The sequence below is a fragment of the Nicotiana tomentosiformis genome, chromosome 9 (genome assembly GCF_000390325.3).
Source record: "Nicotiana tomentosiformis chromosome 9, ASM39032v3, whole genome shotgun sequence".
NCBI lineage: Eukaryota > Viridiplantae > Streptophyta > Magnoliopsida > Solanales > Solanaceae > Nicotiana > Nicotiana tomentosiformis.
Window position 1 is genome coordinate 21,006,851 of NC_090820.1, and position 15,646 is coordinate 21,022,496.

General features: G+C 34.5%; 1 protein-coding gene across 1 annotated transcript; it reads right to left on the bottom strand.

Annotated features, from left to right (window-relative positions):
* Positions 1–12,735: 12,735 nt before the first annotated feature.
* On the bottom strand, positions 12,736–15,255 carry LOC104111821 (membrane protein PM19L-like). The gene is made up of 3 exons (XM_070186037.1): positions 15,033–15,255; positions 14,258–14,435; positions 12,736–13,184 (listed from the first exon to the last, which is right to left on the bottom strand). The coding sequence occupies exons 1-3, from the start codon at positions 15,160–15,162 to the stop codon at positions 12,959–12,961; spliced, it is 534 nt and encodes a 177-aa protein (XP_070042138.1). The 5' UTR covers positions 15,163–15,255; the 3' UTR covers positions 12,736–12,958.
* Positions 15,256–15,646: the final 391 nt, after the last annotated feature.

The following is a 15,646-nucleotide window of genomic DNA, read 5'->3' on the forward strand; positions in this document are numbered from 1 at the left end:
TTCGGTACCGGGGCAGAAGTATCTTCCTCGCCAGCCGAAGGCCTTATGACCGCATCTTTGCCCAGGCCTACACACAAGAAAATTGGTTAAGTATAAAAAAGACATTTTGTTCGAATCATCAAAGACATGGGAAAGAGGCTTACCATGAGTTTTAACCTCCCATCGGCCCTTTGATAAGTCATGCCACGAGCGCTCGGCATATGTGGAGGTCAAAGCCAGGTCTTGTACCCAGCTCTCAAGGTTAGGAATAACACCGGGCATCCAAGGAACCGCTACATCACGAAAAAGGATATCGGTGAGAAAGAAACGAAGGAGCAAAACAATAGGAGCTAACAATAGAATTATACTTACGCTTCATGTTCCATTCCTTGGGAAATGGCATCTTCTCAGCCTGGACTAGGTCAGAAGTCTTCACTCGAATGAACTTGCCCATCCAGCCTCGGTCCTTGTCCTCGTCTATGCTCGTGAATAGCACTTCGTTAGCCCGACGCTGGAGTTTTATTAACCCACATCGATAGAGGCGGGGTATGTACAACCTAATGAGGTGGTAGAGGGTGAAGGGCATCCCTTTGACTTTGTTCACGAAGAAGCGGATCAGAATAATGATCCGCCAAAAAGAAGGATGGATTTGGCCTAGGGTTATTTGGTATTGGCAGCAAAAATCGATAACAACTGGGTCGAGTGAGCCCAACATGAAAGGGTAAGTATAAACACTTAAAAACCCTTTCACATGAGTAGTAATATCTTCTTCGGGAGCCGGGATTATCACTTCTTTGTCCTCCCACTTGCAATTTTTCCTTAACTCTTTAAGATGGCCGTCGGTTATCGAGCACATATACCTTAATACTGGCTTGCATTGACCGGGAGTCGGCGAAGCTTTGTCGATCTTAAAATCGGAGGTAAGAATACACCCCCGGGAATACACTCCTCAGGTTGTGGTTCTACCGGTGTTTTGTCGTCGGCGGGCTGCGAAGAAGAAGCTTTTTCTTTTTGAGGAACGGTTTTGACATTTTCACCTTTGGGATTTAAAGATTGAAGATAGAGGAAGATGAAAAGATTTGGTGTTCTAAAGAGGGATTTTGCAGTGAAAATCACAAATTCACAGATGAAGAACTCAGAAGATGCGAAAGGGAACTTAGAAGATTTGGAGATGTAAAAGTAAGAAGTGGTAAAAAGAGGGGTTATTTATAGGGTTGGCAATGACAGTTCAGTGTCAACAATGGCCGACCATCATCTGACACGCATTTAATGCCTTGGTAAACTGAACCGACGGAACATCTATCACGTACGTCATGATCGGGCTTGATGCAAACGTCAGTTTGTATCTAGTCATACCGCTTGAAAATTATATCGTTTCTTACCACATTCTTTCCGTGAAACGAGGGGACTATCTGTATACGGTTAAAATCGATTTCGACCTTCGTATGATTAGTCAAGATTGGAACATAATGGACTGAATGTCGTCTTCATAATATCTGATATGAGATCTGAAGCCAGATTACCGAGCTCAAATTTCTGGGACCGATCAAATACCGAGCTCGAAGTCATTACCGAGCTCGAATCCAAATCGAACTATGATGCGAAGCGGCGTTATCGAGCTTGAGAGCCAGAGACCGACCAATACCGAGCCCAAGTCAATACCGGACCCCGAGTTAATATCGGGCTCTAAATCTGAAAACCAACCAATACCAAGTCCGATCAAGATCGGGCTAAGGGACAAGAATCGTTATAGCCGCACTAAGGAGAAAGAATCTCGGCGGGAATTAGAAAAAATCTATTCTATCATAGGTTCCCCACTATGTATTTTTAATTATATCCAAATTAGGACTCCTCCACTATAAGAGGGATGGCTATTATTTCTGTAATGGCATCCAACATTAAGGCATTGATACACTCTCATATTATTGATATTCACAGAGAAAAACATACTGATATTCATATAGAGATTATCCTTTTTTGGGTTTTGTATTTTGATTCGTCTTGCTTGTTCATAAATCGTTTTCCACTCAGTTTGGTTTGTATTTCATTCTTTATACAGTCAATACTCAATATATTTTTACTTACTTTACGATTTGTGCTAAGTTATACCACATATCCTTAGAACTACGTATAAATTCAACTTTATCCATTTTTCGGGTAAACATATATAAACATCATATGATCAAAAACAAATTTCGTAATTGTAGTGCTCGCCAGCACCTTAGGTTTTAAGACTCAAAATCGACTTTATACATGCTTAAGAAGCATAGGTTATGGCATATAATTGTACTAAACAGAGTCATTTATGTCCACGAGCTACTTCTCATTTCTTTCAAATTGGATTTGCGACTTCTTTTATGTTTTCATTCGGTGTTAAATATCCGCATTAACACCCAACTAAATTCGAATTTGCTGCAATCCCACATTCGAGCCTTCTGCCTTCGGAATGAAAAAAATCTAGATAAAGGGTGCTTCCCTCCTTAAATGGGCTCTACGCAGCTCGAATTTGGATTAATTGGACTAGTGAATCCCAAATATCCGTTCTATTAATTCTTCTGATCATGAGAGAAAGGAATTTAAACCAAGACGCATATTAAAGCAAATATATATTCCTAAGAGAGGTATCCAAAAAACCAAATTAAGTAAAAGACAAGGAAAATGAATGAGAAGAATATAATGTTCTTATTTAGCATGACAAAATTCCAATAAGTTCCAAATTTGATGTTTGATGTTTCTTTTTCTAGGCCATACTCTTCTTAACCATGATAGTGGATCACACGAACAATTATAAGTCATCGATGGTTTTCAAGATACTCATCATAATGGCTAAAGTCAAAATTATCTTCCAAATAGCTAAAAATAAAGTTAGAACTAATTCTTTTTCACTTTTGTATTAGTGGCCTTTAAAGTATTTCGATTTTTACGGCAAAGTGGAGATATTTAATTGAAGCACAAAGTAGCTCGTGGAAGAACAAGTAATAGCATGTCTTTTTTAACTATTGTCAAAAATGACACTTACCAGAAATAATTTGCTAAAATATCTCATTTCTAAAAAATGTTGACCTAGATGTGGTATACTCAATTACCCATTTCTCAATAGGGCAGGCCTGGTCGTTGAAAGAGAAATCTCTTTCCTCTTTCATTTCCATCCCTTTCCCTTCAATTTTGAATTCATGGGGGAAAAAAGAAAAGGATAAAAGTAAAAGAAGAGTTTTCTAATCTATCTTACCTTTGTTATTTTTTAATATTTTTTTACAGTATACCTATGTTGGTTCACGTATAACACAAAAGAAAAAGGAAAAGAAATTGTAGTTCTTTACTTACTCTTGGTAGATATGCTTGCAGTTTGTCTGTGTGCAAGTTGTAATGGACATTACCGCTATAGAAAGAATTTTGTTTTTTTGAATATATGGACCTGTGACATCACCTTCATAGAAAAAGAAATAAGGAATTAAATTCGTGAAAATAACACAGGTTAGTCAGTTTTTGCACATGTAATTGAAAAATAGCCAGCGTTTGCAAATTCATTGATAAATAGTCACTATTTTGCTGCAACACGAAAAGTTCCAGCATAATATATTGGACATTGGTGCACTTGTGTATGAACTTCCATCATATTATGCTGGAACTGAAACACACGAAAAGTTCCAGCATAATATACTAGAGATTGATGCACTTGTGTATGAACTTCCAACATATTATACAGGAACTCCAACACACGAAAAGTTTCAGCATAATATACTGGAGATTGGAGCACCTATGTATGAACTTCCATCATATTATGCTGGACCAGTGTATTATGCTGGAAGTTCAGTATATTATGTTGGAATATTTTTCGGATTTTGAACATTATTTTCGTTCAGATTTATCTTTACATGAAAAGTGACTAAATTTCGATTACTTTTGAAACTGTGGCTATTTTTCAATTACTACTCGTAAATCTGACAATTTTTGAATTTCATCTATTAAATTCGAAGTTAAGGGCCCGAATCCATCAAATCATTTTACCTAGATATAAAGTCGTAATGTGCGACTCTGGTTAGCTAGTGAATCTGTTATATCTCATTAATTTAATTTAATTTAATTTAATTACCCAAAAGTTGCAACTCTAATGCCAGTCTTCACCACTAATAAAATTAATTAATGCAATATAATGGATGAAGGGATATATCAGAAAATGAATAAGTTTTATCTGGACCAATTGTATAAAAAAAGCCCATATTTGTGAAATCAGAAGTCCTCAAGGGGTTCATTAAGTCCAGCTAGACTTTTAGGCCCAAAACCATCAAGCTACATCAAAATTTCATGGGGCGCCCTATTTGGTCGCCCCCATTTAATCTGTACAACTTTTTTATTTTTTTAACTAGTACCTAAAGTTTAGACAATTTCAAGCCTTTTTCTCCTCATCCTTCTTCTTATTTTTCTTCGATGTGAAAACAAAGGTGGCGCTTTATTTTTTACTACTGCTTAGGATTTTTTCTTCTTATTTTTAATTACAAAATGGGTTTGTTAGATTTATTATCATTTTGACAAAATAGATGATTGTGGCTTGTTCTTGATGATATTTGGAGGTTATGTATCAAATTTGAATTCATTTGGAGTAGATTTATGTGTTAAATCCTGTATTGGATTGTTGAAATTTGAAGAACAAATTTCTATTTTTGGGCAATTTGTACTTCAAACCTATTTGGCCTTACGTGTATGAAAATATTAGTTGCACTTCAAACCTATTTTTCTTTAAGTGCATCTGAAGAGCAATTTTTTCTTCAGATCTATTTGACTTAAGTGCATGAAAATATTTGTTGCACTTCAGACCTATTTGGCCTTAAATGCATCTTAAGTGCAATTTTTGTACTTTAGACTTAATTGGCCTTAAGTGCATTGCACTCATATTAATTTTCTTTTTTTAACTTCAAATTCGATTAGTCTGAAGTTGATTCTAAAATGGACAAGTTTGTAAATTTTTGTGAAAGCGGGTATACCTTCAATTGTGACCCATGCCTGTCTTATTACTTCTCTAAGTAATAAGTACATTCATAGAGATCTGTATTCACGCTCAATATTTATATTAAATTAAATTAGGCAACTTAAAGTTACAACCAAAAAGGAAAAATACATATTACGCTTTCAAATTTAAGTGACAAAATGTCTGTCTTTATATATATATATATATATATATATATATATATATATATATATATATATATATATATATATGATGCACGAAAGTTCTTAACAAAATGTCGTTTGTCATTTTTACCTTTTATAAATAGATTTTACACTAGATAAAATAGTCATTTAATTATTTTCTAAATAATTAGGACTCGAAAATCCGTTGGAATTTGGTTATTAGATCTTTCCTAATTTGAATTACATACCTAAAAATTAGGACTTTAAATCAATTAAATTTTACTTTAAATAAATAGTAAAAAAGTCAACTCTTCTGGAGCGTTAATTTTTAACTGTCCCATCCTTATTTGATTCCTCTTTCGTTGTCTTTGTTTTGCAAATATCTACTTACTACTTACTATTATCAAAGCAAGAAGACGTTATGCCAAATAATGATCAATAAATTTATCCTTTGAAGACAAATTAACGTTAGACAAATTATTATTTTAATACTTTAAAATTAACTCTAAGTTTTGACTATTAAATTTGTTCTTATTTGAACAATGTACGAACTCAAACATTAAGGTACTTAAAGTATATCACAAAAAAATATCTAATTAAATTGAACTTTAGATAAATTAATATTAGTTCAAACTCAAAGGGTATTAGAATTTTTCATGTTATAAATGTTTGGATAAAATTAATGTTACATTTAAATATTTAAAGCTTGGATGATCTAATATGAATTTGAATCAACACAAAAATTATCCCCTTTAAGGTTGAGAACAAATAATTAATTTCTATATTAATTAACTAATTAGCAATTAAAAGTATCCAATTCAATTTCTTTTCAAATTCATTATATAAGTAAGTTTATTTTTCAAGTTGAGAAAACTCTTAGGCTAGATAATTAAATTTATTTTTATAAAAAGAGCACTGATAATGGATGATATAAAAAATAAAACAAAACAATTATTCTATAGTATTAAGAGTCAAATTGGTAAGTATACAAACTTAAATCAATAGTGATAAAATAGCAGTAGACAAAATGCATTCTAAATTGAATTAATTTTATAATTAATTTTTGTTTCTATTCACATTCATTTCAAAACACGATAGCTCCCTATATTTTTTATATATTAAATTATTTTGATAAAATATTAACTCATCATTAATCATTTTTAGACTTTGCATCATTACCTATGGATTTTTTCTATGATACAACGCAACCTCTTTATTTTCAAATCTCTAAAATAACAAAAGATTTAACTTTTAAATTTATTTTATTTGAAAATTAATTTTTGTGATTAATGTGTTTTCAATATTAGGTAAAAAAAAAAAATTATTTTTGAAATCACAATAAGGCATCTAAGGGCTTTTGTGGAGCGAGTTTTTTCTTTATTAAGTTAGCTAAATGAGATTAACAGTCATTATTTTCAAGAACTTATCATTTTTAAAATTTTATTTTATAACTCAAACACATTATGTGATATTTTAAAATTGTATACCCCTTGATATAAGTACACGCGCAAAGCGCGTATCTTAAGACTAGTTACTAGGGATATGTGTTTCACATTTATTGGACTAGTAAAAATATCGGTGAGTGTAGGTTTTTATCCGATACCTTTTATTAATTATGGAACCCAACCTCCACCATGGAAACGTCGCATGCCGGAGTAATTAAATAGTTTTAAGAACTATAAATAATTCATTAAATCCTCATTCAATCAGTTCTAACAATTTCTTGTTAATCTTGTTGTTTCTTTTTAACCTTGCTGTAAATTAACATCTCGATGTCCGGTTGTTGGTATAAAGAAATCGCCTCTATAACAACCACCACACCAATAAAATAAGCAATATGAAGTGTATACCTTTGATATGCATAAAAATTAAGCAATACAAGCAATATACTACTGTAATCACTTTTAACCTGCAGTCAAAACTATATATATATATATATATATATATATATATATATATATATTGTTATGAATCAAGCTATTTGGCTTAGAAGAATTATTGGGCCGAGAAGAAGCCACAAGGCCAAAAGACCTTCACAAAGGTTAATTTGGGATCCAGGCCCAAAAAGTGCAACAAGGAATCAGTATGCTGAATATTGTTAGAAACTTCCCTTCTCTAGTCTCTCTAGCATATTTTCCTTCTCTAGTCTCTATCACATATTTCTCTTTGTGGCTCTGTCTCTCTCCATACTTTCTTTCTGTTCCTATCTTAGTTATGTTAATGTCTATCTAGTTATTCCCTAATTCCATGTATTGAGTTTCAATTAATTAAAGATCAATTCTCAGTTCCTATTTGTTTGATAACTTCATAACACATATCTATCATTTTGATAGTAGCAAACATGTTGTTGTATGTGAAAGAAAGAAAAGTGGACAAAACAAAATAAAAAAAATAAAAGAAGATGAACTTATGATGTAAGCGCTTACATCGGCATTCTTATGATGTATGCGCTTACATCGACATCCGTATGATGTAAGCGCTTATATCGGCATTCCTATGATGTAAGCGCTTACCTCGGCAGTGCATTCAAATGCCTATAAAAGGGGTATGCATTTTTATTTGCAAATCGTCCCTCAACTTTTTCTTTCTATCTTCAATTAATAAAGAGTTATTCTTTGTGTGGCCGTGGAGTAAGTAAAATTGCCGAATCACGTAAATCTTGTCTTGTCTTGTGTTGTACAATTTATTGCTTTTCTCTTTTAAATATTTTTCCTTCTATTAGCCTGACATATTTTCCAACAACTGGTATCAGAGCACAAACAGTGTAATTCTGATAGAAAAGTACGGTACTGGTGCAGGTATTATTCACAAGAATAGTGCGACACTATTGATCATTGTTACTATTCAAAGGCACTATTCACATATTTTTTTTTGTGAAAAATGGCATCGGATGAAGGGAAGGTTAAGATTGACAAGTTCAATGGCAAAAATTTTGGATTCTGAAAAATACAAATAGAGGATTATTTATACCAGAAAAAACGAGGTAAAATCAGAGACTATGGCCAAAGCGGATTGGGATCTATTAGATCGCCAAGCTCTTGGTGTGATTCGTTTGACGCTAACACGAAATGTGGCGTTTAACATCATTAACGAGAAGACCACTGCAGGCCTGATGAAGGCGTTATCAAATATGTACGAGAAGCCATCTGTTTCAAATAAAGACTATTTGATGCGTTGATTGTTCAACTTAAAGATGACAGAATGTGGATCAGTTACGGAACATATCAATGAGTTTAATATAATATTAACTCAGTTGAGTTCTATTAATATAACATTCGATGACGAAGTCAAGGCATTGATTCTACTATCATCTCTACCAGAGAGTTGGTCTGTAACAGTAACTGTAGTTAGCAGTTCATCGGAAAATACCAAACTCAAATTGGATGATATTAGAGACTTGGTTCTAAGCGAAGATATTCGTCGAAGAGAATCAATTGATTTCCCAGGATCTTCTTTTAATAACGAAAGCAGGGGAGAAGCAGCCAAAAAAGACAAAGTCATGGTCGTGGCAGATCAAAGTCAAGGAGAATACGGCAATCCAAAAATCGCAAAGACATTACGTGTTAGAATTGCGATAAAAAGGGTCACTACAGTAGTTAGTGTAGAGAGCCAAAGAAGAAAAAGAACAATTAATACAAGGATGATAATTCAGCAAATGCAATTGCCGAACAATTGGGTGATGCACTAATTTGTTGTGCAAACAGTCCAGTCGAATCTTGGATTCTGGACTCAGGTGCATCCTTTCACTCTACATCATGCAAAGAATTATTGCATAATTATATTGCTGGAAAATTCGGGAAGGTTTATCTAGCAGACGACACTCTGGACATTCTTGGGAAAGGTGAAGTTCATATAAAGACTTCACAAGGCACGCTGTGGAAATTGCAGAATGTCCGAAATGTTCCTGGCCTCAAGAAAAATCTGATATCTATGGGTTAGATTGACAGTGAAGGATATACAACAGCATTCGGTAACGGATCGTGGAAGATAACCAAAGGACATTTGGTTGTGGCACGAGGCTTCAAGAAGGGAACATTGTATGCAACTACAATATAGAGAGATACTATAGTAACAATTGATCAAGGTCGTGATACAACATTGTGGCACCGGAGGCTCGGCATATGAGTGAGAAGGGAATGAAGTTGTTGGTATCCAAAAAAAAGTTGCCAAACCTAAAGCATGTTGAATTAGGTTTGTGCGAAGATTGCATTTACGGGAAACGAAAGAGAGTTAGTTTCTCAAAGGTGGGAAGGACGCCAAAGAAAGAGAAGCTGGAACTAGTGCATACAGATGTGTGGGGACCTGCTCCTGTAACTTCTCTGGGAGGCTCACACTATTACGTCACCTTCATTGATGATTCCACAAGAAAGGTATGGGTTTATTTTCTGAAAAATAAATCTGATGTGTTTGTTACCTTTAAAAGATGGAAAGCTGAAGTTGAAAATCAGACAAGTCTAAAGTTAAAATGTCTGAAGTCTGACAATGGAGGAGAGTATGATAGTCAAGAGTTTAAAGCATTCTGCTCTAAGAATGGGATCAGAATGATCAAGACAATTCCTGGAACACCGAAACAAAATGGCATTGCTGAGAGGATGAACAGAACCCTGAATGAACGAGCTAGAAGTATGAGAATACATTCTGGATTGCCGAAATATTTTTGGGCTGAGGCTGTTAACACGGCAGCTTACCTCATAAATAGGGGACCCTCTGTACCGCTAGATTTTGAAATTGCTGAGGAGGTATGGACAAGAAAGGAGGTAACTCTCTCACATCTGGAATTTTTGGTTATGTTGCTTATGTGCATGTAAACTCTAATGATAGAGATAAGATTGATCCTAAAGCCAAGAAATATTTCTTTATTGGCTATGGTGATGATAATTTTGGTTATCGATTTTGGGATGATCAGAATAGAAAGATCCTAAGACACACGAATGTCACATTCAATGAAAATATGATGTACAAAGACAAGCTTGAAGTAGAACCAACCAGAACCAGCAGACAGACATCTGAAACATTTAAGTTAGAAGAAATCTCAGAAAATGAATTGGCTATAGAGCCTACAACTGGATTTGAAATTGAAGATGCCGAACCAGAAGCCGAATCTGGATCAGAACCAGAACCAGAGATAGAATCAGATGGAGAACCAGATCTAGAGTCGGGACTTGAATCAAATTCGGGATCAGTTAATCCTGAACCTACATTAAGGAGATCTAAAAGAGTCACGAATACTCCAGATAGGTTAACTCTCTCTCTCTCTCCCCCCACTATTTACTTCTACTGATGCTGGAGAACTAGAGCATTTTGTTGAAGCAATGTAGGTGATAAGCTCTGATAAGTGGAAGCTAGCCATGAAATAAGAGATGAATTCTCTTCAAAAGAATAAAACATGGATACTTACAGAGTTACCAAAAGGAAAGAAGGCATTGCAAAACAAGTGGGTGTACAGGGTCAAGGAAGAGCATGATGGTAAGAAGAGATACAAAGCACGATTAGTAGTAAAAGGCTTTCAGCAGAAGGAAGGGATTGACTACACCGAGATCTTCTCTCCTGTAGTCAAATTAACTACTATCAGGTTGGTGCTAAGTATCATAGCTGCAGAAAATTTGCATTTGGAGCAGCTAGATGTTAAAACTGCTTTCTTGCATAGTGACCTTGAAGAAGACATCTACATGAAGCAACCTGAAGGTTTTCAAGTTTCTGGTAAAGAAAGCCTTGTGTGTAAGTTGCAGAAGAGTTTGTATGGTTTGAAACAAGCACCCCGACAATGGTACAAGAAATTTGATGGATTCATGCATAATAATAGTTTCACACGATGTGAGATGGACCATTGTTGTTATATCAAAAATCTTGATAAATCCTATATCATTTTACTATTGTACATTGATGATATGCTAATTGCAGGATCTAGCATAAATGAGATCAACAAGGTTAAGCTAACTGGCGTAGGAGTTTGAAATGAATGACTTAGGACTAGCTAAGCAAATGCTTGGGATGAGGATTAGCAGAAACAGGTCTGAAGGAACATTAAAATTGTCTTAAGAAAAGTACATACAGAAGGTACTAAGCAGGTTCAGTCTTCATGATGCAAAGACCAGAAACACCCCACTCGGAAGCCATCTTAATCTGTCGAAGGACCAATCACCTAAGACAGATGAAGAAAGGAAGTACATGTCCAAAGTTCCATATGCTTCAACAGTAGGAAGTTTGATGTATGATATGGTTTGCACTAGACCTGACATAGCCCATGCATTTGGAGTTGTCAGTTGATACATGTCAAATCCAGGAAAGGAGCATTGGGAAGGTGTAAAATGGATATTGCGATATCTCAAAGGCACCTCAGGTATGACACTTTGTTTTAAAAGGAGAAATACTATCTTACAAGGTTTTGTTGATGCAAATTTAGGCGGCGATCTGGATAGTCGAAAAAGTACCACATGCTACGTGTTCACCTTGGATGGTACTGCTATTAGCTGGATGTCTAGACTTTAGAAAAGTATTGCTCTATCTACCACTGAATCAGAGTACATGGCAATTTCAGAAGTTAGAAAAGAGATGATTTGGCTAAAGAATTTTCTTAAAGAGCTAGGTAAAAAGCAGGACAATTGTGAGCTTTTCAGCGATAGCCAGAGTGCAATTCATCTTGCCAAGAATCCAGTGTTTCATGCAAAATCGAAGCATATCCAGTTGAGGTATCATTATATCCGAGAGTTGATAAGTGAAGAAACTCTTTCCCTGCAGAAGATACCAGGATCAAAGAACCCGTCAGACATGTTGACCAAAGTTATCGGTATTGACAAACTGAGGCTGTGCACTGCCTCAGTTAGCCTTCAAGACTGATAGGGTGAAGGCGCCACCAGCGAATAGCAAATCTTTATTTTAATTTCTTTCTTGATGTGACATAGGTTTGGGGGGAGATTAATAGTAGCAAACCTGCTGTTGTATGTGAAAGAAAGAAAAGTGGACAAAATAAAAAAAAGAAAAAAAAGATTAACTTATGATGTAAGCGCTTACATCGGCATTCTTATGATGTATGCGTTTACATCGGCATTCATATGATGTAAGCGCTTACATCGGCATTCTTATGATGTATGCGCTTACATCGGCATTCGTATGATGTAAGCGCTTACATCGGCATTCGTATAATGTAAGCGCTTACTTCAGCAGGGCATTCAAATGCCTATAAAAGAGTATAATATAAGCGCTTATTTCGGCAGAGCATTCAAATGCCTATAAAAGGGGTATGTATTTTCATTTGCAAATCATTCCTCAACTTCTTCTTTCTCTTTTCAATTAATAAAGAGTTATTTTTTATGTGGCCGTGGAGTAAGCAAAATTATCGAACCACGTAAATCTTATCTTGTGCAATTTATTACTTTACTCTTTCAAATATTTTTCCTTCTATTAACTTAAGACACATTTTTCCTAAAAGTTTGCCTAAAGTATTAATGTTGTTTAATCATGTCTGCAAAACAATTACTCATAATTTATAATTAATGACACATTTCTATAAGAACAATGAAAATAACGTAACTTCAAACTAAAAATTAAACCAAATTAACCACCAACTCCACGTCACCTCACATTTAAAAGGACAAAGGATAAACCAAATACACTTAAACAGCCAAGTTCAGTGCCCTTGACAGAGCCACAAACTTAAACTCTAATATATCAGCTTACACAAATTCAAGTCTTGTTTTCATGAACTATATCATGGTCACTACGTACAAATTGAATTAAAGACGTACTTAAAACTAAACTAAATTAAACCCTAGCTCCGGTGACACCAACTCCGCCGGGAGTGCCGCCGACCCCGTATTCGGTATCTCTGTATCCTGGACCGTACGTGCTGCTAAACCCTAGCTCCGGTGACACCAGTAGTACCCTTCTCTCCAACTCCGCCGCCGACACCGTATTCAGTATCTCTGTATCCCGGACCGTACGTGCTGCTAAACCACCCAGCGTGAAGCATTAGAACGTAGAGAAGTTGGGTTACTCCAAGTACTATCACAAAACCCTCAAGAACTCGTAGTCTCCATCCTCTCCAGCCTCCTATGTTAATCTCCTTGCATGCCAATCTACAAAATAAAAATTGGTTAAGATCTATTAACTTTCATATTGACAGTATTACAAATAGTAACTATTAAACCACCCAAATCACTTAAATAAGAAGTGGATTTAAACACTATCAATGATTTTTAAGGTAGTAGCAGTTTAATGACCATCTTAATTACCATATTATCATTAACGTAATTACCACTTTTTTTGCAGAATGATTATGTAAATATTACATAGTGAGGATTTGATTTCTCGGAGGGAGGAAACCGGGGGTCTATCGGAAACAGTCTCTCTATCCTGACTACCCCAGGGTAGGAGTAAGAACTGCGTATAAACTACTTGAGGTACAATCATACTGGGGTAGGAGTAAGAACTGCGTATAAACTACTTGAGGTACAATCATACTGGGTTGTTGTTGTTGTATTTACTTCATCTTATGAACTAAAATAACTTAAACCGATGCTACTAATTAATACTAAGTGTTGTACATTTTCCATAATATAGGTGGAACTAATAAGGCGTGAAAAAAAAATGGTTTTCATGGGAAGCAAAATCAATTTTTGAGAATTGAAAAGCAGAAAAAAGGGACTCTAAAACTTTGAAGAAACTTTTGATAAAATGTTTTTTGCTCCCCAAAAACACAAAAAATCACTCTCTAAAAAAATTAACTTAAAAGAACTCTCTAAAAGTTTGGCCAACAAATTGATTAGCCGGCCAAACACAAACAACTTTCATAAGTAAGTTTCAAAATACTTTTTAAATTGATTAGTCAAACACAAATCCACTTGCTCACAAAACACAATTACAAAATAAGCTAATTTTATAAGTAACGCCAAACAGACAAAACCACCTTATTTTCAAGGTTGAACTTATTCAATTGAAACTAATGCTATTTCAAAATAAATTATTTCCAAAAACGCATTTCAAAATAAATTAATTTTAAAAGCATGACAAAAAATGTATAATTATCTAATAAAATGAAACAATTACTACTTGATACAACATGCTAAATTACACTAATTAGTAGCAACTGTGAAATTATTTATAAATCAAATCCACTTTAAATACAATGTCTACGAAGATATTAAAGTACCCGAATGCTAGTGCAGTCACAGCCCAGGCTATTACAGCAGAGGAACCAGCAGCAGCAAGACTGTCATTTCTCCATGTCCTTAGATGTTTTGCACCTATCAGTTTCGATATTATTCCTAATACTGCTGCTAATATTGCGAATACGAGGAAGAACATCGTCGCTCCATTTCCTCCAAAACCTGCAAAAATTTACATAATATCAAATTCACTAAACTTTTCAAGTAGAAGAAAAGAGTTGACATAATCGATAAAGTTGCTGTCATATGACCAGAAATTATGAATTTCATAACTTCAAGCCGTGAACTCTCGCAAAAATACAGGGTAAATTTACGTACAGTATACCTTGTGGTCCGGCACTTAGACGAGAACTTAATGCACCGAGTTGCACTTTACTAAGCCTTCCAAGTAAAAGATACTACTAAACTCACTCTTTCTCTCAGACTCATCAATTTTTAATTTCAAACGCCAATTATATAAATATATATACTCCTATCATTTTTTAGGAAGACTAAACGAAAAAGAAGTCACATAAATTGAAGAATATATAACATCTTATTGTCTTCATATATATTTACTTCATTTGGTTGCTGCATGCAAATATCGAGAAATATGTAATCGATAAACTCTTCATAAAGACATCCAAACTAAACGATCTTGAAATAAAATAAAACAAAGAAATATATCTATATGACTTGACCTTTTGTGCACCATTCAAAACAAAAAACCACATATTATCAAAAGAAGAAGAAAAAACTAAAGAGAAATAAAGAACTTACTAGGATGATTAGTTTGGCCATTAATGAACCTGTTGAGACACCAACTAGCAAAACCTAAAACAATAAGATACATTACTAAGTTAATAAACAACAACGGTGCTGCTAATGTTTTTGCCACTGTCCTTGCCATTTTTTAGTCTTCTTTCTTTTCTTGTCAATGCCTTAACAATTTTTTCTTCTAACATTGAGCTATTTTCCCTTCTTTCAGTAGGTGTTATGGAAAAAAGGAGGTGGTAGGGAATAATTTATATATAGAAAAAAATTAAAGATTATGAATTACGTGTCAAAATTATTTGCTTAGTTGCTTTGAACATTGAACAGGTGGAGGGACACTTGTCAATTGCTAAGCTTATATTTTTTGTTCCTCTGGATTTGCACTTTTCAAGCATCATCAATGCCTATCCACAAGATAATAATATATTCTTCTTTAATTTATTATGTTGAAGACCGTTTTATTTGACATTTTGTGTTTCTCTGTGGGTGTCATGTTACAGCTATTTAGAAGCTACAGGAAACATCCACACATGCAACCAATTAACGGGAAAAAAGTTTATCCGTATTTGAGTATACTAAATTAATCAATATTGTCATGCAGGCAGTGTTAGAACGTGTGT

What these genes read in the sequence shown, in the direction of transcription:
- LOC104111821 (XM_070186037.1), bottom strand. Translation starts at nt 15,162, where the DNA reads ATGGCAAGGACAGTGGCAAAAACATTAGCAGCACCGTTGTTGTTTATT. An exon ending in TGGCCAAACTAATCATCCTA is followed by an intron (nt 14,436 to 15,032) that starts GTAAGTTCTTTA and finishes AAATTTTTGCAG; the next exon opens with GTTTTGGAGGAAATGGAGCG. An exon ending in GTGACTGCACTAGCATTCGG is followed by an intron (nt 13,185 to 14,257) that starts GTACTTTAATAT and finishes TTTATTTTGTAG; the next exon opens with ATTGGCATGCAAGGAGATTA.